Source organism: Merops nubicus, unplaced genomic scaffold, assembly GCF_000691845.1.
Source record: "Merops nubicus isolate BGI_N331 unplaced genomic scaffold, ASM69184v1 scaffold7828, whole genome shotgun sequence".
NCBI classification, from domain to species: Eukaryota; Metazoa; Chordata; class Aves; order Coraciiformes; family Meropidae; genus Merops; species Merops nubicus.
This window is the reverse complement of record NW_008623563.1, coordinates 36,649-61,633: the sequence shown is the minus strand read 5'-3', so window position 1 is coordinate 61,633 and position 24,985 is coordinate 36,649. Positions and strand designations below refer to the sequence as shown.

Here is a 24,985-nt window from a genome sequence, read left to right as displayed (position 1 = left end):
TTATGTAAACCTTGCATACTGGAACATCTGAGCCCATCCAGGGTGCTGTGCCTTTGTATTGTGCGCCCAACAACTGCTTTCTGACATGAGTCATGAGCATTCCAGGTATGATTTGTTTATCTCTGTTTCTTGAGGCTTCTCTGACTTGGTAGACCAGAATGGTCATTGCTGTCTTTTAAAGCTGATCTACTGAACTTCATTTGAGCAGGTTAAAATGGGGGTGGCTTGGTAGGGGATGGTATTGCTAACATCGCTGCTAGTCCCCAGCCTCTCCTGTGTGCAACCCGCCACCTGCGTCACGGAGGAATGCTGCGCTGCGTTATATTAAAAGTGAATAATGTTAACGTGTTCCATCTGCACCAGGTTTCCTGCTGCGTACAGGGTCACCAGGAGACAACTGCATGTCATTACTCCTTTATGTGGACACAGGCATTAAACACTCTCTGGTTGAGATTAGTGCTGTTTAGGATTAATATGAATTAAGGTTTTGGGTTTTGATTGCTTCTCATTACTCAAAGGTTTCTCACTTTCTCTGAATTATGATATCTTTCAAACCTTCCTGGTACATTTTTTTTTTTTTTATTAAGGAGTTCACCAGAGTAGAGTTTCCTCAGTTTCTTGTACTTAACTGGAAGTGATTCAAAGGAGGAGTGACTTTTCTAACGTAGTAACCCTACTGAGAAATCAGGCAGCATTGAGTTGGCCTAAGCTGTCTGTTCAAGCCTTCAAATAATACTTAAACTTTAATTTTAAAAGAAATTAACTTTAGTGAAGATAATTTACACTTTCTTACCACATCTAATCTAAATCTGCAGGTTATGAATTGAAGTACCTTGTACCTTTTGCACCGTAGTCAGTCTTTAGATTCTTCCACACGGTTTTTTTGCATGATCGTACAGAAATCTTGGCTGATGTTTTGCATTTCAGCTTACATCTACATAGAGTGATTGATGTTCCTGCTACAGAATCTGTGGGGATTCTTCTTTTTTTCTATTTACTTTTTAAAAAATGGGTTAATTAAATTATAAAGCGTTTTCCTGAATCAATAAATAAATGTGATGCTGTGCAGATTCTGAGCTGTGTGTTAGTGTGTATTGGTCACTGATTACTGCTGCTGAGACATCAGGAGCAATGATCTCTTTTCCAGTTCAGTAGGAACTTACCATTAATGGTTTGTAGCTCACTGCTTGTTTTGTAGGGAATGTTTCTAGGGAGCCAAAAATCAGTATTCCTGGAACCTCTGACAGCCTCCTCCATGCTTGGGAGAGCTTCATCTGCAAATACTCGTGGGTTTGTGCTTTCATTCAGTTTATTCCACGCTTTTTAACTTTTTTCCTTTGTGTAATCAGGGCAGAAATTTATTCCCTTCTCCTCCACCCCCACCTTTTTCTGCTATTCATTCTCTGGAAGGATTGCATCTTATCTGCTACATGTCAGTAAATGTCAATTTTATTTTTTTTATAGGAGGGGAAATCACTCTTTGCACTTTTCCCCATTTTCTTCCCTCAGATCCATTAGCCTACAATAAATAGAAACCAAACTTCTGAAGTATGATTAAATTTGCTGTTAATCTTTTTGAAAGCTACCAAATTTAGGGCTTTCAGTTTTAAATTTTTCATTTAATAAGGTATACATTGAAGAAGAAAAAAGTAAAATTGCATTAAATATAAAACTAGTATTTGCATTTGAACTTTTTCTGAGGCCAGGTAGAAGCGTATTATCTCTCTACTTTCTTTTGTCTTTACAGTTGATATATACCCTGTTAGTTTTTAATGATTCCTAATTTTTAATTTTTTTTTTTTTTTACTAGTTATATAGAAATGTAAGCTCTGGTATGTTATTTGCATATCTCCTGTTTTCTGAAATCATAGGGCTTGTTAGCTCACCATAAAATACATAGTTTTGCCCTTTTTGTGTATTTGTATGTATCTTTGTAAGAGAACTCCAGAGTCAAAATTTGTATTACTTAGAAAAAAAGGGAACAAATAAACATTAATTACTTGGAACTGTAGCCCACTAGAGGCTTATTAGTAACCAGAAATACATAAAAAAATCAAACTTGTAGGATGAGTAACTAAACCAAAAATGTTATATTCTTTTCTCCCTTTTTTTCTGAAAAGTCTGTTGGAGTTTGGACTGAATTAGGAATTCAGTTTTGGCTTTGTGTTTGTTTTCTCACCAACTGTGAAAATCAAAGTCAGTAAGCATTGCCGCTTTCAGGAAATACTCTGGCTTCCATGCATAATATAAATCAAGAATATAAGAAAAAGTAGACCAAAACCTGCTACTTCTGCAGTTCAACGTAAGTGTACCTCATTTGTGCTTCTGATGACATTAGAGGACCGTGATTTAATGCTGGGCCTGTGAAGTCTATGTTCCAATTTCAGCATTTTGATTTACATCTCAAAATCTGCCAAATGTGTGAGGAGAAGAAATGTTGATGTGTGAGGATTTTACTCAGCCGAATATACCAAATTTTACCTAGCTCTTTTAAGTACTCCTATGGGAGACTTGGAGGAGCTATGGGGTTTGTGTGCTTCTACTGTTTTCCCAAAGTGCTTTTTACATGCAGTTGTTACCTTCAGCTTTTAGCATGTGGGCTTCTCCTGCTGACTGCTTGCCCAGTATAGAATGAGATTGTCATTAACGGGCAGACCAAAAGCCAAACTCCGCCCTCTGCTCCCACAGCACACACCAGAGATCCAAAGTGCCGGACAGCCGGAGGGAGGAAGACGCCAATGCGCCAGCACACTGTGTGGAGAAGGGAGCGAGCTGACTCAGGAACCATGCCCTGGGAGGTGGAATCAGCCAGGTGATGAGTCCAGTTGTGTAGAAGTTTCCCAGAGAGAGACTCACGATCTTGTCCCACTGCCCTGGGAACTCCACTTCCTTTGAGGATTCGAGGAGCCCTTTTGATAACCAGAATTCCCATGCAGCACATGCACTGTGTAGGCATATGCCAACCCTCATTCAGGGCTGGTGTAAGCCCCAGCACTTCAGCACTGTAACCTGAAGTTGGATACAGGTATCAACAACTGTAGTTCCTGTAACCTGAAGTTACAGCATCTCCTTCTGTGCTAGCAGTAGTGATTTATATAGTGTCTGTAGCTAGATGGTTGAAAACATGAGCCAGCTGTTAGCATTGCCTTCCAGGAAGCTTGGCTGCTCCAAGAGCTGCTTCCATGTGTTGTACCTCAGCCTGTTCCCCTTTGCTTGCTGTTGCTGTTGAATTGGGGTCTCTTTGCTGGAGTAACAGACGTCAAGTGTTTTAAGAAGCCTAGTGCAGAATTGCCAAATACTCTCAGACTTAGTTAACATTCTCTTCTATTCTTAAAATGTAATTTGTTGTTAATTGCCCCAAAAGTAAGGAAGCATGAAATAAATATCTTCTAACTTCACCCATTTTACTGCTAGTTGGAAATGAGAGGATAGGAGGCAGCAAATTACATATCCATAGACTTTGTATGACAAAGAAATACAGCTTGCAAATGATCTAGTGTTGCCCTGTAGAACTGAGGAAAAGAAAAACAACTAATAAGTATATTGGGTTTGGCAGACATAGAGATAATGACCATTGCTGAAAGAGGAGAGCAATCACATAAATGAGTCTAAGAATTATTGATTTTCTGATTTTAATTAAAATAAGTTACAATCAGAAGGGTAGAAAATTACGTATTTTCAAAAAAAGCCATGTAATGGCACAATTTTGTGTAATGTAATGGTGGTATAAATATAATGCTTAGTTGTGATTATTGGATTAAGCAGGCATTAATACAGTTAGAAAGTCTTCTGTTCAAGTCCTTGGCTCTTTATAACACCCAGTCTTCCTAGAAAAATGAGATTGCATTTGAACAAAGCAAACGATGAAGTTACAGTAAAAGATGCTGAGCTTTGTGTGAAGTCATTGATTCCTCTGTTTTTGAAAATTATTTTTAAGCAGAAGTAAAAGGTATAGAATAATAACGGTAATCAGTACAATTACAATCAAAACAAAATGGAAGACATGTACCTCTCCAGAATATGGGAGAAATGGGCAGAAGTAAAATATTGAGAATGATGCAGACTGACACTTGAGCATACCTTTATTCCTTCTGGGGATTAATTAATGATAGCAAAGCAGCATTTGAAAAGTTAAAGAATTTTCTGCGTGCCTGCACTTGGAGACTGTCAGTTTTATGCTACATCAGGGTTCATCTGAATCGCTGCAACAGTGCTGGTGTGGGAACTGCTTCAGGCGTGGCTGGAACGACCATGTGCACCCTGCAAACTGCAGCATCGAGTGGCAGGCATCACCTATCAAAAAAAAGGGGGGAAGCATCAACTATCTGAATTGTTCCAAGAGCAGATCGTTCTTGATAATGGGTGTTTGCAAAGGTGAGCAATGATGAAAGCTGAATATATATGGTTTGAAGACAGCATCAGGAAGAGGCGTCTCAGATAGAATACTGATTGCTTTTCTGATGTGACTAGCTTCTCAGGCAGTGTCACAGTTAATTGTGGAAAGAAAAAAAAATAACCACCAAAGTCATTGTCCTTGCTTGGGGAAAGTATCTGTTAAGTTAAGAGAGTGGTTTATCTTGGTGAAGACATCAGTGCTGTGACTAATGTGATAAATCTCATGTCAAAAGAAGAAAATAGATGTCAGGAAAAACTATGATATTGTGAGGGCTGTGCTTCAAGTGCTCTTACCAGGCAGCTGTGCCGTGCCTCTGGAAAGCCATGAGATTGGGCTGGAGAAAGCACTTGCCTGGAGGCAGGACTCACAGTTTAGCTTCCTGGTGGGATTGCTTTGATCTACAGGGCCTCCCTCATCTTAATATTCTGACAAGACTTGAAGGATGGCGCTTCCTGTGCTGAACAGAAATAGTTTTGCAAGAGTTGTTTTGGCAGAAATTTTTCAACCATTTTTTAAGACTAGAGGAAAAACTTGTTTTGCCTACATGAAGTACGAACCAAGTTTCTAGGGATTTGCCTGTTACTTGCGTTGTCCCAAATCTATGTTCTTTGCCCGATGTGAAGCCAATAACACACAGAGTGGAGGTATTCCAAGTTTACCTCATCAATGCGTGTGGATGGGTGTCTGTCCCAAGACAGCACCCCCTGACTCAAGAAACTTCTATGTTTATACGCTTACAGTTACATATTCAAATAATAGATACGTATTCATTGTTCTTTTTATTGATTGGTTCTGATTTCCTCACTTCTTATTTAAATTAGTGCACAGACTCTGTCTTGTTCTTCCATTTTTTTTCTTTTGGGAAGCTGGTCACCAAGTCAGTGCTCACAATCTCCCCTGGCTGGAATTACCTTTTGCCTGCTTCTTCCTTAATGTTGGCAGTCCCAGGCAGTTTTCATGGTTTGCCAACAAAACCCGCAGCTCATCACTACTGTTCCTGACAGGAGTATACTTCTTATCCACGAGGCACATTGTCTAGTAGTTAGTTTTTAATTTTAATCTTAGATTAATCATGTCAAATTACTATTTTTCTGTTTTAATTTCAGGTAAATAATTAAATAAGATTTGGGCTGTAGAGAAGATCTTCAGCAGAGGCAGGTTGCTTTGTTGTTTCAATTACATTTTACATTTTATTTTCCTAATTAATACAAGTTTTAACACAACACTTGGACTGGAAGTTTACTGAAGGGTAAATTTCATTCTAGGAGTGTCTTACCCTTAAAATGTTCAGAGAAATTCTTTAGTGGTCAGAGGAGATGTGTTGGGTATGAACAGCTGACTTTCGCAAAGGTGCATTTGCACTGGGTGTGCATATGCTACAGTGGAGCAGGTACTTCCCAGGGATTGAATCCTTGTGCTCCTGAAATCTGTACTGGGTCCGGACACAGGTACTAGGAGAAGCAGTCTTCAGTCTGTCCTTTGCCTCTCCCATTGTTGCCCGAAGCACAGAATAGCAGAGATCTACTGGTTACCAGCAGAGAAACTGGGGCCTGAAGGTGGCAAGGGATGAGATCTGCTGAGGAGGCAGTGCTGAAGAGCAGCCAGGACACAGAGACAGGGGCACTAAGATGATGAATCCCTCTCATGTACGTAAAATTCCTTCCTCAAGTAGCAGTTTTGGGTTTAGAAGCTAAGCATTCAGTAAATGCCAGGATCCATACTATGTACGTACTTAGACTATCATGCAGTCCATTTTCTACCACACTCCAGCCTTTATTGGTGCACAGACAAAATTATTAGATTGTTAAATGATTGGTTTCAGTAGCTGGTTTCATTGTCATTGTTCAGCACATGGATGAGGCTTCTTTATTCTAAACCTACTCTACAAACAGATTTTTTTAATTATTATTTATTTATTTACTTCTCATTTCCTCCTGGTTGTGCTTTGTGGTGTTTTCAGCATAATACCTGGATCACTGTTACTTTTGCAGTGTTGCTCTAAGGTAATTTTGTATTGTCCCTACTTCCATATGGGGAACAGAGGAATAGGGTAAACTTCTGAAGAGCAAAACTGTTCACTGAATTTTGGGAGGTCTATTCGAAATATCTTGGATGAAGGAGATCTCCCACACCCCTCCCTGTACTGGGTAGCAGATTGCACTTTAACTTAAGCCGAGCTTTTTAGACCCAAGCTCTGTTACAGCTGGGAATACCCCAGACTTTGGCAAATGCGGCTGCAGTTTAGGCTTCTAAGAAATGAGGTATGGACAATCAGTGACCTGGCTTGCCTCAGTTGACTTCCTGAGTGTTGCATAAGGCATCAGAGAGGGGCGAGAGTAGAATCTATATTTTTCAGAGAAGTATTCAGCTGTGGTAACCACAAGACCCTTCTTTCTTGTATGACACTTTCTGTAGAATGAAGAGGAGATGGGGAGAGGCTACAGATAGCAGCAGCTGCTGTCACTCTGCATCCCAACTTGCATCCCGCTCAGGTTCAGGTTCTACTCTGACTGTTGCAAAGATGAAGCTGAAGAGGGGGAGCAGTAGTATATAATAATTCTGCCTTCGTTACATACTTACAAAGGGAGCAGTAGTTGGGTTGCTCAAGAACCTTAATCCTGAAATCCACTGATGTTAGAAGGTCTAAAGGGTAATTTAAATCATATTATGAAATTATTGTATTATCACAGAGGTCTGTTATAGCAATAACAAGATAGAATAATGGTTTGGTTTTTTTCATCTGCAACATTTTATTATGTGTTTATTGAGGGGGAATTAAATGGTTCAGAGAAAACAAGAGAAAGAACAGAATGCTGAAAGTGCTAATTTAATGCTGTATGCATGGAATTTATATTATTGGGGTTTATTACCATCTCTGTCATGTCTGTGTTGGAGATTCTCAAACAATTTGTGCCAAAAGCACCCCACAGCAGTAAAATATGAGGAAACTGACATTCAGAGACAATTTTGTCCTAGAAGTCTGTGACCTAGGAAAGGATCTGAGATTCCTGAGTCCAGCCTCTTAATGGCAAGAGCATGGCCTCTTAACCATGCCCCAGCAGTTCATACAGGCTACATGTAGGTAAATGATTCTGTCAGAAGAATCCATGGTGTGATCTTACAGGAGCTTCCAGGGCCTTGAGCTGCAGAAAACTCACAGTCCACGCAACATGTAAAGACTGGATCACACAACAGCTTTCAATAAACACTCTCAGAAATTCAACTGCTGGTGGGGTTATTTTTACTTTTACTATCAATCACTTCCAATAAACTGTCACTACTCCTCCTCTCTTTCACTGAAGCCTTTTTAGTGAAAACTGCAGCCTGGGCCTTGCCTGCCTTACTATTAATTTAGGGTTTTTTTGTTGGTTTTTTTTTTTTTTTTTGGGGGGGGGGAGGAGATCGGCAATATCTAAAGAAGAGAATTCAGCTTTCATTTCTTTTTCTTCACTTTGCTTTACAAAAGTTGCCTAGACTGAATCTGCAATGCAGTTTCTTTTACAGGTACTTCTAGGTGTGTGCAAATGGTCTCCATGAAAAAACAAGCTATACAGTCTGTCTTTGCCCTTTAACTTTTTAGTGGTATGGTTTTGACAGCTCAGCTATGTAAAAGAATACTAATGTATCTGAAAAATCCAAACATTGCTTGGAATTTTTAGACCTGCAGCCCTGCATGTTCTGAGCAGTGAGAAGAGCCCATATTAGGGGATGCTCCACAGAGCTAGGACAGAGGGAGGGAAGACATGGGACTGAGCATGTGATGTCTGCTTTCCTGTGTATTTTACACTGGTAGGAATACCACAGAGAGCTTCTGGGCTAACTCTACCCAGATAATAAAAACTCGGAGACAGGATGTCTGAGCGACAGGCGCAGTAAACACACGCTGACCACATTAGGTTATTGGTAATAAGGACATTGATGGGAACAGTATTTACAGGCTAGCAGCATGAATCACCGTTCTCAAATGTGGCCTAGATGAAATCTGGACTGCAAGAATCTACAACACTATAAACTATTTATAATCTATAAATCTGTAGTCTTTAAATCTATTAGTAACTTTGCAGAATGGAACCTTTAAATTTAACTTTTAAAGTGCCAGAGCGTACTGCAGGTTTTCAGGATTTAAAAGACTTTCTCTTTGTGGCTTCTGCCAGATATTTGTTGAGTTTTGTACCTTTTGCAAAGTAGACAAGACAAGTGAGTGGCTGCATTTATAAGAACGGAGCTATTGCATGTATTGCAGAACAGCAGAGGATTCATGGCCAAGGTCTGCAGTGTTACCAAGGGGAACAGAGCTCAAAGAGGGGTAGCGTTTTTATTTACAAAACTCCAAAGATTTGGAGGCTCTGTAGCTTTAGAAGTTGCAGTCAGGCCTTTTTTGGGCAGACCAAGAGATGGGATTCTGGGTTGTGACTAAATATCATAATTCCAAGTTTCCAGACCTGTCTCTAAAGGAGGATGGTGAGCTCTGTTGCTCACTTCATGTACATTCTTGAATTGATTTTTGTTTGATTTCCGTAAGTATTTGTTTAATTCAAATCTGAAGCTCTATTCTTTATGTATTGGAATTTAATTTTTTTTTTTTTTAGTGCTAACGTGGTGTAGCCAGAATTTGAGTTATGGAAAATATGCACTTAGTCATTCGAGCAAGCATCCAGAATTCAGTCATGTTTCTGCAGCCAAACCTTATTCTATCTTTCTCAAAAGGCAAGAGAATTTTTCTTTCTGATAGAGAGGCTGAAACACCCTTTCTTAGAAACTGCCTTGGTAAGCTCAGTGCAAAGTTATCAAAAGGCTTCACTTTCATATTCCCAGCCCTGAGTTCTTGTAGTCTTTTCACCGAAGGCTCACAGAGATAAATGAATGAAGCAGGCATAGGTATTTAGGTAACAGTCCTTTGGGAAATGAGCAATAATATTTTTCCAGCAGTGCTTGCTGTGTCAGTATATGTTCTAGAAACTAAGTGCAAGTATAGCATGGCATTGCCCAGAGAGTCCTGGTGTGCAGCTCCCCAGTTCTGCCAGCATTCATGAACCTTGTCCTGGGGGTGTCCGGTTTTCTCAGGCTCTCTTCTGAATCCCCCTTCTGCCACATGTGCTGAGCGTGTGTACCCCTGAGGAGATTTTCTTGCTAAGACTCACCTTTTCCTTTCTTTTCTGATAATTGTTTTTAGAAGTAACTCCCTTAAAACTGACAGGAAATGGTATTTTGACTGCATGAAAACTTTATCAAATACAAACGTTTGTATTCTCCATGTTTAGAAACACCTAGGGGCTTCCTCCTCATGAGAAATGAGACTAGCCGTGCCCATCCCATAACAGACTGTGGTTCCCGCTCAGCTGGGGTCTGAGAAATTCAGGACTGTGTCCCTGCTTTGCTAACTTGTGTTTCAGTGGGGGAAACAGGGAGGCGTAGCATGCTGCAGACAAGCAGCAAGTTCTCTCTACAAGCTGTAGGGACGGGTGGTGAAGTGGAAGACCCTGGTGCACATCAGGCAGAGCAAGGATCTGGAGGTGGATTTCTGCACCCAGATTTAATGGGCAAATCGAGTGTTTCAGGTTATCTGATACATAAGTGCAGGATCTCTTGGGGGGCTTGAATGGTGGTTCTGTACAAGACCTAAGAATGCTTTTCTACCAACCTGCTGTATATTTTCATGTGAAAACTTTTAGTTTTGACTAAAACAGTTCTAATTTTGCAGTTGGAGATAGAGCTAGTTATGGATAATTATGAATTCTGGCAGAGCACAGCCCATGTTCAAAATTTCATGGCCTTTTAGTTCAGAACAGTCACCTGCTAAGAAGAAACTGAGACTTGAGGAGCTTTAAGGTTTAACACATTAAGGTTTGAAAAATGTCTCCAGATTCTTCAATACATGGTATCATCATTTAGTATTAAGAAGTGTTTTGAAAGTGATTACATTTGACCTCTTTGAGCTTGTATTGCATAGTTCTAAGATGAGAACAATATATCCCTGTCTTGATGTTCTTTCACCAGACCTTCAGGGGTTCTCTTCCCTCACCCAAAACAGAGCAGTGCCAGTCCAGAAGCCTGTGGTAGTAGAGATGCTAGGGTGCTCTTCAGAGCTGGCCTCCTCTTGTTGTGAGCAGCCCTTACAACTTCCATTAGTAACTAATGGGGGGCAGGAGGGTCACAGGTGTGTTTGTGAATTTGGGCAAATAACTCCACCCTTCATCTTACGACATGTAGTTATCAAATGGTGAAGACAAAGCAAGAGGTGATTTCTAAAGGTTTTCAAAGTGGCCACTGCTTTGAAAAGTATTTTGTGGCCATATATAAATAAACACACAAGCATTTTTGGTGATAGGAGAAGGATTAATCCATGAAAGTTGCAATTGCCACCACCTGACAAGTCTTGGACAAAATCCTGCATATTAATGGATATCATCCAGGCCTTAGGGAGTGTTGCATGATGTTCAAAATGTGCAAATCTCCCTTATGTTTAGTGTCTCCACCTGAGGGTCTGTCTTCACAGCTGATGTCAAGAGCACCACGGCTGATTGACTTCTCCCCTTGCCACTGCCCACTGTGAAGTGTTGAATCAGCTCTGTTGGGAGAGCAGCAGCTGCACAGCTCGGACAATCTGTTTCTCGTTAGCGTGGCTTTAGTGTGGGTATGTTCTCCTGCTTCCCTGATGTGTCACGTCTCGGAGAGTGATGCGGAATGGCACTTTGCTTCTGTGAAATCAGCACCTCAGAAGTCATTAGCACTTTCAAGGGGCAGCTGTTTCCATGGCACTAACATTAGTGGGAATCAGGCAGATGACTCCAGGCCAAAGAGACCTTTAGAGTCGCTCTCCTGCATTGCCCCAGCTTTCTCAATCCCTCCTCCCCTTCCTCAAGCCCAGACTTCTCTCTTTCAGGCACTCTGACTTGTGGAAATGAGCCAGCTGTGCAGTGTACCACAAGCAGCTACTGCTGTGGGGAGAAGGGGGGAAAGAACAGTGTAAGACACGGATGTTTTAGCTTGGAAAGATGAAAAGAGTTGAAATTCCTGGCATGATATTTGTTCAGCAGTGCTTTTGCTATATCTCGTTTTTCTGACCCCTGTTTCATCCTCAGCATGGTGTCACTTTGGACAAGACATCAAAACATTGGACTTCCAAATATTCTTGGGATCCTTCTCTTCCTTTTGCATGTATAGTCATGAGGCCACCAAGACAATGCAGGAGCAGAGAGGAGATCTGTTCAGGAACGTGAAGGAAATGTGCTTGATTTTGGAAAAAAAACACCCTTCCATTTAAGCTGCTCCGTTCTACCTTTGTGGTGTCTGGCTGCTTTCTGTCATCTGGTCACAGGGAAAGTGAAGCAGTTCTTTCTAACATCTGTCAAAGAAATGAAACATGCATGTAAGGAAGGGAGCACTCTGCTCCCACTTCTCACTCCACAACATATCCTGGTATAGGGAAAAAAATCAGAGAGAGGCTAGGTGGCTGAAAACAAAAATAAAGTGGGCAGCAAAATGGAAAGATTTTCCTTGCCCTCTGGAGCTTGGGAGAATTCAAGTGCCTGCCTGGAGTAGCTGGGAGCAGTGACTTTTCAGGTGCTAGCAGAAGTTCTCGGCTGTTGAAGAAGAGCCTCCGGGGGTTTGATGCTTAACGAGGCAGGGTGGGTATCTGTATGGGCTGGGCAAAGGACTGAACAAGTCTGGATGGAGAAAAGGAGCTGTGGCTCAGGAGGGGTTTAGATTAGAAGGACAGAGTGTTTATGGGGTGAGGGGCTCTTCCTTAAAGACAGCAGGTGTGGTGTTTCTTGGAGGTTTCAGGAAGGAACTGGCAAGGGCCGTTAGGCTGTGTATGAGCTGGCAGCTCCCAGTTGTGTTCTAGGACAGGTGTGTTTTCCAGCGTCCTGCATATTAAAGAGCACGTAATCAATTAGTGAGCGCTGTCAGGCAGTAGCTGCTCCAGGCATGTGCTGTGGAGCTCAGGAGAAAAGTCGTGCTTTTGATTGCTGGATTCTGATGCTGTTCTGGCGAAGCAGAGCTATAATCCTGGGTGGCTAAGCTTGTGCACCAGGCAAAATGAATCAATGAGAATTGCAACATAAATAACAGTTTTACTGCACTGTCACTTGCTTATGTTGACTCCATCTGTTGAATTCCCCCTTCCCCCACTTTATTTATTTTCTTTCCTTTCCTATGTAATAGTTTACTTGACTTTAGAATATCTATTCAGACAAAATAACCACAAGAAGTCTTGGGAGAGCAATTTCCTTTCCTCTTTCTCTTAATGGCTTCCTTTGCATTTCTAACCTCCACTGAATGCTGTGTGGTTTTGCTTCCATTTGCAGCCACACTGTCCTCTGTCATATATTTGCTGTACACAGTAGGCAGTTCCAGGGATCTTCATGCATGATGGACCTTTAAACCATCAACCACTAAGACAGCTGCTGAATTGTGACTTAAAAATAGGTCTAGATCTTTGCTTGAAAATGCCAACAGCTGAGCTTGCCACATGTGAGTGTGAAAATGTATGTATCAGTGCTTTGAAGCACTAGAGAGATCTTACAGATGTCCTTGCTGAAGGTTTTAGGGCTTTCTTTTAATTTTGAAGGCAAGTCAATTTGCCAGAGGCAACAGCTTTTAGGAGTGACTGTTTAATGTTAGGCTGGCCAGAGTCACTCCAGTTAGATTCCCAAGAACTGGGTGAAAACTCAGTATCGCTTCTGTGAGGTATGAGGTGCAGTTGCTGTCAGTGCCACCAATGTCTGGGAATTAGCAAACCTCCCCTTAAGGTAATGCTTAAAAGAAGTAGATGAGCCCCGTGGAATGAGAGAAGAAAGATTTGAGAGTTCTTTGTTTATTTCTGTGTTCTTGTGTTTGGTTGTTTTAGTAATACTTGAGATAGATGGTGCAACAGAAGAGAGAGACACTGCTTGGCTTAGCAGGTTATGTGACAGAAAGCACAAATGTGGGTGTAGAAGAAGGAATGTGAAAAAAGAGTAAGAACAGCAATATATGAGAAAGAACTGGCCCGGAGTGCAGATTGCCAAGCTTTGCATGCATGGATGACAATCTTAAATTTGTGTGGAAGGGGAGGGGAAGTCAGCTAAAGGGGCATTTAGGTGTGTGGCCAGTGGTATGAGAGGACAGTATCTTCATTTGGAATTCTGCTGCCAAGTGGTGGGGCCATAGAAGAGAATACAGCTGCATCGGAGTGTGGGGGGGGAGGGGGAAGCTCATTAAGGTATTAGCTGTCAAAAAGTGGGGCTGGAGTGGAAAGTGGAGTGCAGAGACAGATGCATAGAAGGTGCCTATAGCATGAATCCAGCATGCACCCCAAAGAGCCTCTGTGTGTTGGGGAAGAATGTCAAAGCCTTCCTGGGAGTTCCTGAGTGATTTAATACTCATGACTTTAGTCACACATGCAAGCAATAGAGAGAAAGGCTGGGAGGCAGCATGGGTTCCTCTTGGAGCTACTGTTGTCTGTGGTTAATGAGATTAAATGTGTTGCTAATTTTTGCTTCTGCTTTGTTCAGTATTATCACTTCTGTGTTAATTCTGATACCACCTATTAGCATGGAGAATAGGAAAGGTAGCATCAAACTTAGATCTTCTCAGTACTTCTGTTTTCTGGTCTGTGCCTTCTGCCACATCCTGCTCCGATGAGGGTCTGCCATGCCTTGCTACTCTTGATGTCACTGTCCTGCTGTCCCACACAGCTCTACAGGTGCGTTTCATGGTGATTAGCACTGAAACAAGCATTAAGCACCCTGAGTAACATCTGTAGTGTTAGCTCTTTCCAATTCTTTCTGTGGAAAATGTGTGTAGGTTGCAATGGCTAATTAGTACTAGACTAATGAGATATGTTGATGTGGGATCTTGGGGGGAGGTGGTGGTAAAGAAAAACAAAAGCCATAGTCTATATATACATGTAGCAAAAAAGGCATATAATTGGGAAAGGTAGATGTTAAGGGCGGTTAAAATGAAATTTAGCAACTGTAGCTGTCAATATTGGGAAGCATGTTAGAGGGTCATGTCCTGGCAGACACATATTCCACCCCATTTCATGGCTGTGAAAAGTGCTAGCATCCATCACAGCCACTGCACAGAGGAAAGGCAAAGGTAAGGAAATAAAACTGGCACTTAAAAATCCAATGGGAGAGTTTTTTTGTGATGGCCATCATTCTTGTGGAGATCTGTGTCTCAGTCTCAGCCTGGTCCCCAAGACAGATGTGACTCCTGTATGGCCAAGATCGACCCTCACTGTGGGAAGTTGCACTGTGGCAGGGTAGCAAAACTGTTTGCCACAGTGTATGTCTCAGAGTTTTAATCTTTTATATGCTTTGATTCAAGTGTATAAAGGTGTTAGATATCTACAAGGTCGAGAGTATGGTCTTGACTTTGTTTTACTGTTCTACAAGTAGCTAAGGTCAAAGCAGAGGGAAAGTCTGAGGGGCTTGTGCCACGGCATTTTGTACTGCTGGAATTTTCTTAAAGAGCAAAGTTTCACGAGCAAGCTCTATTACTTTTGATCAGCCAAGGATTGAGATGTATGAGTTACCGAAGCCAAGTCACCTGTATCCTTATCAGAATTTATGAATTCATAGCTGGCAGGGATGAAGTTTTTCTTGAAGTATTTTGTCCTCTTTTTTCCTTTCCTTTTCAAAGACAAACCTCATATTAGGCTCTAGAGTGAAACTATGAAGTAAAAAGTGTCATAGTTCTCAGCTGGATTTTTGGATTTCCTTTTCCTCAGAAATTTAGGAAGAGTAAAAACAGCGGTGAGTCTGCAGATTATTTTAATCACAATTGCAATTTATTTATGCCATCTGAGGGTGTGGAACATTTGCCGTTCTGCCGGGGACCTGAGCATGCTGCAGGCCGAGCATGTTGGCGCGTCAGGCCGAACATGCGCTTTCGGTGCCGCAGCTGCTGCGTGTCCTGAGCTGTGCCTGCACGCACTACAGCCAGAGTCTTGCTCTGAGGGAGGAAATTATGGTTTTGGTGGCAAAGAGCATCTCAGCACAGAGCAAAACTGCCGCGTCAAGGGCCTCCAGACCAAAGATCAGAGGTGGCAAGAGCTTGAACACAAATCCCGCATCTTTCCTATTTGTCCTACGTCTCTGTCTATCCCTGGACAAATGGGAGGTTTTCAAATGAAGGGTGAAACGTCCTCTAGGGCACACCACAGTTTAGTTATGTCTCTGATGGTCATAGTATGCATGTTAAAGAATCAAGGAAAGAAAGGATGTTTTGTAATGTGTCTGGGTTTTGGGAGGGGCTTTGGAGCAGGGCTCCCCAGATGCTGAATATTGACTGCAGGTATTGGATGCAGTTGTCAGCGCTGGCTAAACAGCAGCATTTTGCCAGAGAAGTTGTCACGAGAAGGAGGTTAGAGAGAGCAGCTGATCTCTAAACCCTCTTGTACAAACAAGCATTTGAGGGTGTTCTTGTCTAGTAACAGCATGTTAGTAGCTGTTGGTGATTTATTTTTCTTTTAAAATACAGTTGAAATGTTTTGAATAAAATAGAAGCCGCATGTAGATGGTTTGTAGCCTCTTGCAGCTGAATATAACTGGAATCTTAAGGTGCCAATAAGAATTATTTTTCCATCTGTGTAGCAGAACAAGCACAGTAATAAAATGCAAAGTGATTTTATGGTTGTAGCATGCATAGCATGTTTTTTATTTAAATCTATATCTATAGTGTTGAATGTGCAGTCACATACTTTCAGCACTGCAGTTCAAACAGATTGATGCAGTGTCAGAGTATTTATCAGGACAGTAGCTTTTCTTCATGGGCATCTTTTGCTTGTTTTTCTGCCTGCCTTTTATGTTAACCTCATGTGTACAAGGGGATATCTTTGAAACATATACTGTCCCACTGCTTTGCCGTTTCAGTTGTATTTGTCTTATCTCCACTAACATTTATGAACAAAGACAGTTGACCTTTGCAGAGTGAATGGCTAGATGCATGTGTAAGTAGAGAATTAATAGTGGTATGTCTCATTTATTTACCTCAGGTTGTAGAGTCATATTGAGTGCCCGGTGATGATTTGAATGCTCCTACAACAAATAAAATTCTGAACCACACCAAAGTTATTTTAGAGAGACTGAGCTGATTCACTGCAGGAGAGAGGCTTGGAGCAAAGTAATATTTATGTATGTGGTGTGCGCTCCCTGGGGATGGAGAAGCAGAAATGCTCGGGGAGTGAAATACTTCAGTGCATTTGCTGTATGTCCAGTGTGCAAACTCCTAGGACAGAGCACATCTCTGCATTATCATGTTCTTTTTCTCTTTGTCCATTCTGCTCTATCTCCTGTTTTTCCCTTAATATGTGTGCTTAAGAGATCTGGAGACTTGTGTGTCAGCCGGAAGTTGATTTCAGAGCGTGACTCTGACAGCACATGCAAGCAGTCCTCCTTGAGTCCTCTTCATCCTCCCTTAAGCTGGCGAGATACCAAAGATCTGTTGTAGCTTCTGCCGTTTTAAGGATAAGCTGAGTAGAGACTGGGAGACTGGAGAGAAGAGGTGGCTTAGAGAAGGGTCCCTCAGTGCAGACAGTTAAACCTGACACTCAGGAGGTTGAGTGAAAGGATTAGATACCACAGGCAGGACTGTTGCAAAATCCTGCTACTTCAGTGTTAATTACTGAGGATTATTGACTTGGGGAAGCCCACCTCTGGGGCTGGCTGTCTACCTGAGCATTAATGGAGATGCCCGTTAATGCCAGCTGGGGCAGCAGCTTGGACAACTGCAGGAATTGGGATGACAGTTTGTTTCAATGAAGCCTCCAAGCAGATTGAATTTCTAATAGCCTAAGTTGGGCTTGAAATTAAAGCGGGAAAGTGAAAGATTTAGTGATGACCCCACTACCTGTGCCCACTCTGGTTTTATCTCTTGTCTCTAGACTGATGTTTCGGTGCTAAAGAGTTTGAGCAGAAATGTGTTCTACTTTTTTATTTTACGAACAAATTCAGTGCTTTCTTTGAGATTTGCATGTGTGGATTTCCCTGCTGGCTGGGCTGTCATTGCAAAGACACACTCTTCTTGCTGCAGCCTGACTGACTGGCAGTGCTGACGTGTGAGGAAGAAAACCTTGATAATTCCTGTTGCTTTTGCATTCTGAGACAAAGGATGGCTTCATCCCTTATGAAGAGATCTGGAAGCAGATAAAGATTGTTAACATTGATTTAATAGATGTAGTGCAAATAATAAAGATGTAATAAAAGACAAAATGTCCAAAGCCGTAGTGATAGTTCTTTTATTTTTTTCCTCCTCTTCTTTTTGTAGCATAGGGGAGAGAGGAAATGGAAGAAACATTATCCAAGAATCCTTTTGCCATCAACCTCTCTTGAATAAAGAATGACAGGAAGAGCTGCTCTGCAGCAAATGGTGTTAGTTTCTGTGCATCAGTGTGAATTTAGATTCCAAGGCTTATTTGTAGGATTTAGCATTTTTGTAACAGCTACGCACAAAGAGGAAAGAAATCAAAAGAAGTTAGACATTTACCCACTTATGCCTGAGCAGACTTTTTTTTTCCCAGGTAGAAAAATAAATAAAGCTATGTTTAAGTCTTTATATATCCCATGCTGAGGACACCTAGGACTAAAATTTTCTGCTGGTCTCATTTCTGTTTTAATAATGGGAAGACTTCCTGTGGGGAAAATAGCACAGAGATTATAAAAGTGATGGTGTATTGAAGGAAAGTTCAGATTCTGGAATTGGTGCAAGTAAGTAGATGGTACTTGTGATGTCAGATGCTGCCTTAAAGTGGCATGTGCAGCAGATGAGGACTGAGCCTGTAACAGTTCTAATCCAAGCACCACAACTGTTTGGAACTAGGAGGAACTGCTGAAGTTTAAAATAAGTAAAAGACTTATGTGGGGGGTCTTAACCCCCCATGTAGGGAACAGATAGCAGGTGTGCTAGTAATGTGTGTAATCTGCTAGTGCATATTAAAGAGAAAATAGGAGAGAAGTCACTGCTTCCTGTCCTCAGCCTGTTTCATACCTGTGCCCATGGATATCTTCTCTCTCTGTTGTTACAGTTTCAGAGTCCAGAAAATGACTCGCTGCTCCCTGGAGTCCTTAGAAGGCTGTTTCCTCTATAGATCATGCTATTAAGGTATGAGGGTTCCTGCTACCCTTCCTTGCTTACACAACGCTGAATCAGTGGAAAAGCAATTAGAAGATACTGTGTCACTCTTCAGTCTCCATATTTTTTTTCTATCAAGAAATTCTGCACAGGGAGAAGTTTCACAGAGCTGGCCTTCCAAGGTGCAGTTCAGAATTTGTTTTGCAGGCACTCACTAACCTGAGTTAGGCCATTACTCCAGAGCTGAAAGAGTTCAGGTCTCCCCCCTCCCCCCAGGCCCTGAATTAGGGGGGCATCCTGGAGTGTTCCCTGGCATCTGCCCCATTGTTCCTCAGAAACAGGCCAAGTGCACCCCATGGTGCAGCCCTCTTCCCTCTCCATTTTTTTCAGATACTGAGAAGAGTTTTGTGAATCATTAAGGGTTAGGGCTCTAGAGCTCTTGTACTTTCTTGCCTTCCATCGCCTCTATTTTTGGTGATCTCCCTGTGAACCACTGTTAGTACTTGCTTCATCTGCTTCTTTTAGGCAGTGGTTTGGTGATGCTGAGCTCCAGCAAAACCACAGTTTTCTACTGTGCTGCTCCTGTTCCAACCTGTGTTGCCTGACCATGCACCTGGGCTTCCCTTTGCTGCTGTGCAGAATCTGCTGTGCATTGTTCACTGGATCACTGATCTGGCTTCATGAAAAACTGGGAGATGGGGCATGTTTCTTGGGTTTGTCTTGTTTTGAAGTGTGGCCCGTTCATGATCCTGCCCACAGCCCCTTGTGACAAGCTGTGACTCAGCTGAGCTGTGTGGGAATTCCAGGGGGATGACTGTCTCAGCCTTGAGCTGAGAGTGTTTGACAAAGCTGCTCTTTCCTCCAACCAGCATCAACCAGCAGTGCTGGAAAACTTACCTGAAACTCTGGGTTTGTTCACAGCTACCTCTGCACCACTTCAGAGTGTCAGGGGCACCTGGCAGCAATAGAAGCAGAGTCTCTCTTCAGGCTCAGAAGGTGGCAGAATGTTTTTTTGTTTGGTTGGTTGGTTTTTTTGTTTGTTTGGTTGTTTTTTTCAGGTTTGATAAATTTAACTATAGGCCTAGAATTTCAGTCTGGGTTTCTAAATTTTCACCTAACTTTTTAGAAAATGGTGCTTTTAGGCCTGCGTGTCTTTTGTTTTACAGGTGTCTGTGTATCTGAGGTGTCTTAAAAGTTATAGTTAGGGCTTCCAGTTCTAGACATAAAGAAAAGATTTATTTTATTTGTAAGGCTCAGAAGGAGAAATGCAAAGGTAACAGTTGGTTGATACATCAGATGTTGCTTGGTACATGTATCTGCTCTTTATTTTTGCATTTCCTTTCCTCTGCTTCTCCAGGTGTCATCTTGACATGAGTACTTTCAAGCTTGGCACTAAAGAGTACAAGAAGCTTGCTTGTAGGGGTAGAAAAAAGAAACTCCATCATCCTTGTGTGCATCTAAATGTCTTGTAAAAGCTCTTTAGAGGGTGAGAATTCAATTCTGTGAAACAAGAATTGGTACCATAAGCACTTGGTACAAACACGAAAAACAACATCTCTGCACGCCATGCAAGCACAAGATACACAGGCTGACATTAGTTAAGAAAGTGGTTACGTCTCATTAGTAGCACAGGATAGGTGAGAAGATTTTTGAAGTGTCCTGCTCAGAAGTGGCATTAATTCAGTAATATCCAAGCAGTAAACCCTGTAATGCTTTTCTAAACGGCCTGGTTAGCGCCTGGGGTGTTTGGGATTTATTGTTGCACATGTAATTTAGTGAACTTTTAAAGAGACCTCTAGGCAACGGCCCAGACTCGGAAAGGCAGAGGGGAAAATGCTGATGGACAGTTCTACTGAACTGGAACACAGTGGCTGTGAAGGAAAAGCTGCTGAATGGGCTGATGGCTGAAAGAAGTAAAGCAACTGCACTTGGACTTGCTAATGGGCTTTGTGTCTAAATTTGAGCCATCTCTTTCTCTAGGAAGTTATTTGTGTTGGGAATCAGGCCATAGCAGGGCTGGAGCAGGAAGGAAGAGGCGGATAGTTAGTGATCTCAAAAGGGTGTGCTCTGGGAGCAGAATGACAGCTGTGGAAGAAGTAGGTTGACTGCAAGGGCATTGAACTCAGCAAGAAAGCTTCAGCTTTTTGCACTGCTGAAAATCTGGTGTCGTGCTGGAACATTTCATAATGTGTTACAGGCCTTTCCCACCATGTTAATGTGTCTGCTTTGCCAAAAGGGGTCTTGCAGCAGCAAAGAAGTGCAAACTTTTTGTCCCAGCGATGCAGATTGTCTGTATTGGAGTCAATAAAGAAACCAGAATTTGCTACTTCCTTCCTGTGACCTTTAAATCATGTGTTTCCCTGCATTGAGAGGTGCCTGTGACCCATTTGTGCCTTAGCTTGGCAAATGGATGGAAAAGCAATCTCATTTTCCTAGGCTGATTCATAGGTCGCTAATGACAGGTTAGAAGTTAATACTTGTTTTCAGCAGTTATTGTGCAGTTGGGTTTTGACAGGGACCTGGCAGCAAACATGAGTGAGAAGAGCTTCAGGCTAAGGCTGGGAGTGTGGCAGCGATTCCTTTTTGTTTGCCTGTTAGAAAGCAGTCCCCCCCAGTTGTTGTAGACCTTTTCTAAGGCAAATAAATCAGAGGTGATTGTTCTTTGCTTGTGTTTTATTCTGTTCCAGTGCATTTAACAACACTTTATATAGCATCAATTCTGTTGCCGCTCCGTCATTACAATGATTATTACTATAGGACATAAAGTATCAAACTCAGATCACAGGCATATTGTGTAAGAACCGTATAAATGTGCAGTAAGGAGAGAGTCTCTGTCACAAAGTGTTAGTGGTGTCTAGAGAGAGGAGGCAGAGAAGAACGAGGTGTGACTCAGCAATGTGCCCCCATTGCACAAAAGCTCAGTGGCAGAGTCTGATGCAGAGCAGTTCTTCAAATGGGTAGGGAAACATTTCTTGTGTACAAGGTTGCAGGATCAGGAAAGATGAGCTCTTACCTCCCTTCTAGAGGTTAGCACCTTTAAAATAAACTGGCCTTGCATGTGACAGAGAAAAAAGTTCAAGCTTCTAGATAGTCAGGGGTCTCTCTGTCCCTGATGGGGTCAGAAATTTGTGTAGTGTTTAAGAAGCATGTTCAGAGTCAGTGTGAAAGTCCTCCTTGTTTTAAATCTCACTGAACTTTAAGGATTCGCATTGTTACCTACAAGCCTTTTCTCCCAGCAGATGAGGGGCAGGTGGCAGAGTTATTGTCTTTAGAAGGGAGATTCTCTTCTGTTTGCAAGTACAGAAAACAAGTAGGAAAAAAATCAGTTTCCTTTTCAGAGGTGGGTGAGATAGGTCTGTCTCCACCTCAGGTTCAAAATCTTTCCTCACTGCCACTTGAGACTCTTCCAGCTCCAAGGAAGGAAGGGTTGTTTCTGTAGATTGTTTCCAGGAGACCTGGAAGGGTTGTTTCTGTATTCCTCAGCTGAGGAAGTTGGAGAGCCCAGAGATTGTCAGAGTCTTGTGGTGGATTGGCATCCTATGACTGGAGAGAGTGCTGAGAGTAGCCTTTACCACTGCCTTTGAGCTCAGATGCAGGTAGGTGTGAATTTAAAGCAGATTGATGTTGTTTCACTGACACTGCTCTCTCCTGTAACTTTACAGCTCCTGTATGACAACCCAAAAGCCCGTCAGGAAGTAGAGTATCATTGGCGAGCATCAGGGTGTCCCCACATTGTCCATGTCCTGGATGTTTATGAGAACATACATCATGGGAAGAGATGCCTCCTCATTGTCATGGAATGGTATGGACCAGCAGCAGCCCCCCACCAGGCATTGCTCTTTGAGGGGGTGGAGGGAGTGGGACAACATGTTGGCTTAGCTGGGACTTCGATGAGCTTTCTTAGCAGCACCACTTTGCTTTGCACAGCAAACCTTCTGTAGGCCTGGTAGGTAACTGTGTAGCTGCTCCAGCCATCTTGTATGGTGGGAAAATGAGCAACCTTAACCAGAAAATAAATTTTCCTTGTACTCCATGACAGTTGTCCTTAATAAAGCATTGACTAATTAATAAAGTCCTGAAAGACCTGTAACGACAAGTAAGATGTGCTTTGGGATTGGCATCCAACTTCAGATGTAAATCCAATGATCTGACATGATCCTTTTTGCTACTATTTTGTCTCTAACTTTTCCTATTCCATCAAGCTTGTTGTTACCTACAAGCCTTTTCTCCCAGCAGATGAGGGGCAGGTGGCAGAGTTATTGTCGTTAGAAGGGAGATTCTCTTCTGTTTGCAAGTACAGAAAACAAGTAACGACAAGTAAGAAGTGCTTTGGGATTGGCTTCCAACTTCAGATGTAAATCCAATGATCTGACATGATCCTTTTTGCTACTATTTTGTCTCTAACTTTTCCTATTCCATCCTTGATCTGTAATACCATAGTTGTTGTCTTCTTCACTGGGGACAAATGGATAATCCTTTTCAGTAGCTTTGCTTCCTTCTTTCTTTTTTCTTCATCTCCAGCCCTTACATAAAACACAATTCCTGTCAGCCTCCCAGTGCCAGCATGTCTGACTTCCCAGCTGTGTGTCCCTTGTGACAGGGCACATTAAACTGAAAGCATCAAAACTCCCTGGTCCTGTTTTGTTTTCTATTTATTTCATATCAGAACAGCTTTGCGCGTTGATTCAAATGAGTGGGATGTTTAGGAAGCATTGGAATAAGAGGGCAACCTATAATCTCTTTTAATCCATTCCTGTCATGGTTCTGTGTGATTATATGGATGCAAAGTCAGGTGTTGATTTGACCTTTTCTGCTCATATGCAGTGGGGATTTGTGTGTTCTTTGTTTCAGCATGGAGGGAGGAGAGCTGTTTAGCAGGATCCAGGAGAGAGGAGATCAAGCTTTCACTGAGAGAGGTGAAAAACTGTGTTTAATTTTAAAGTTTGTGAAAGATGGCTACTTCCTTTCTCCCTCCTCTTGCTTAATTTCCTCACAGGAATTTTTCTTCCCATTTGATTTTAGTTCGTAGTTTAAAATTTTATTTTTGTTTCTATTTTCTGTTAAACAGTTGTTTTTAAAAGTTCCTGAAAATCAGGAACTACCAGAATTGGCCAGGTTTAGGGACAATGTGGGATGTTTAGAGGAAAATTCTTCATACAAATACGTTCTGAGCCACCACAGCCTTTGTTACTTTACTGCCTGGTCTCCTGCCAGACCAGCTCTAACATGATCAATGCAGCCCCTACTGTGATTTCTTTTCTGGCTGTCCCTCAAATGGCATCACAGTGCCCAGCTATACTGTTAGGTGATGAATATAATGAGCAAATCACATCTGATGAAACATCTCTTATTCAAAGGTTTAGAGTACTGCTTGAAAGGTAGCGTTATTAGCCACAGTGTAAACAAGCCTGCTCATCTATAGCAGGGACTCTGTGCAAGTTTAAAGACCTGCTAGGAGTCAAGGACAGAGCTTGGGATGGAATAGCCTTGCCATTTTTATTGTGTTTGCTGTTTAGTGCTTGCAGAGTGCCCCGGGCCTGCTCGGCGCTGGTTCTCCCTGCCCGCTCACAACCGGCGAGAGCTTCTTTCTGCTCAGGAGTAAAAACGTTAGTGCTTGTAGCAAGCATAGTGACAAAATTATTAGAAGAATTAAAATTTACACCTGAGCTTGTAAATGACTCTGACTGTTTCGCAGATCTGTTTTAGAGGCCAGGCTTTTTTTAATCCTGTGTTTTCTGGCCTGCAATGAATCCTTTAAGTGGTATGAGAGACTTGTGTAGAGAAAATGAGCATTTTCAGGAATGTTTGTTCATCTCTAAAATACAAGATTCCAGGGGTGAAACTGGCTCTGTGATCATTAGTGACTTGCCTGAGATTGTGTCATTTCAATCTCAAGCCACGTGAATAAGGACTCCAGGTTACAGTACAAGAATTTCTGCAAGATGGAGGAGCAGGTTGAAGTTGCTAATTGTTTCCCTGTCAGTGGAGATGTAATATAATGCTCACTCAGCACAGTGGGAGACTCACTCACCCCTCCTCTCAAGCCCCCATGTAACTGAAATCTTCCAGACTTCAAGAGTACTGCTGTTGCAAGGCAGCTCACCAACCACTAGAATTTCCCACTGGGGTTATGTTAAATTTTAGAAACATATTATTTCATAGGTGGCAGTTTGGGCTTTGCAGAATAGAGCTGTTGATTTTATTTCTCCTGAGGAAAAACTTCTAATCACAGTGAGGAATGAAAATGTGACCTATCCTAAAATTACTATATTGTTATGTTGCTGTATTTTTAGAAAATCTGTTAGATCCTCCTATTGCCCCTGAACTAGAAGCTGAAAGTTAAATTTTTGTCTCAAACAACCAAGGATACATCCTGGACAAAAAAAAAGGATATGTCCTGGTTGGGCCTTCTTTCTCCACAGTCTTGCTGCTTGTGTACGTGCTCTGCTCCTGCTTTTCTGGTGAGCAAATTAAAATGCAGGTTTAGGGGCTTGTCAGAACCAGAAGTCTCAGCGGTTGGGTTGCAGCGCT

At 42.0% G+C, this 24,985-nt stretch overlaps 1 protein-coding gene across 1 annotated transcript in view; it reads left to right on the top strand.

Moving 5' to 3' along the window:
* The window catches only part of MAPKAPK3 (mitogen-activated protein kinase-activated protein kinase 3), a 46,130-nt gene that overhangs the window by 11,260 nt on the left and 9,885 nt on the right, over nucleotides 1-24,985 (top strand). Inside the window, exons 2-3 of the mRNA XM_008945105.1 lie at nucleotides 22,117-22,256; nucleotides 23,306-23,370. Coding sequence (XP_008943353.1) covers nucleotides 22,117-22,256; nucleotides 23,306-23,370 — 205 coding nt within the window. The remainder of the gene's footprint in view (nucleotides 1-22,116; nucleotides 22,257-23,305; nucleotides 23,371-24,985) is intronic.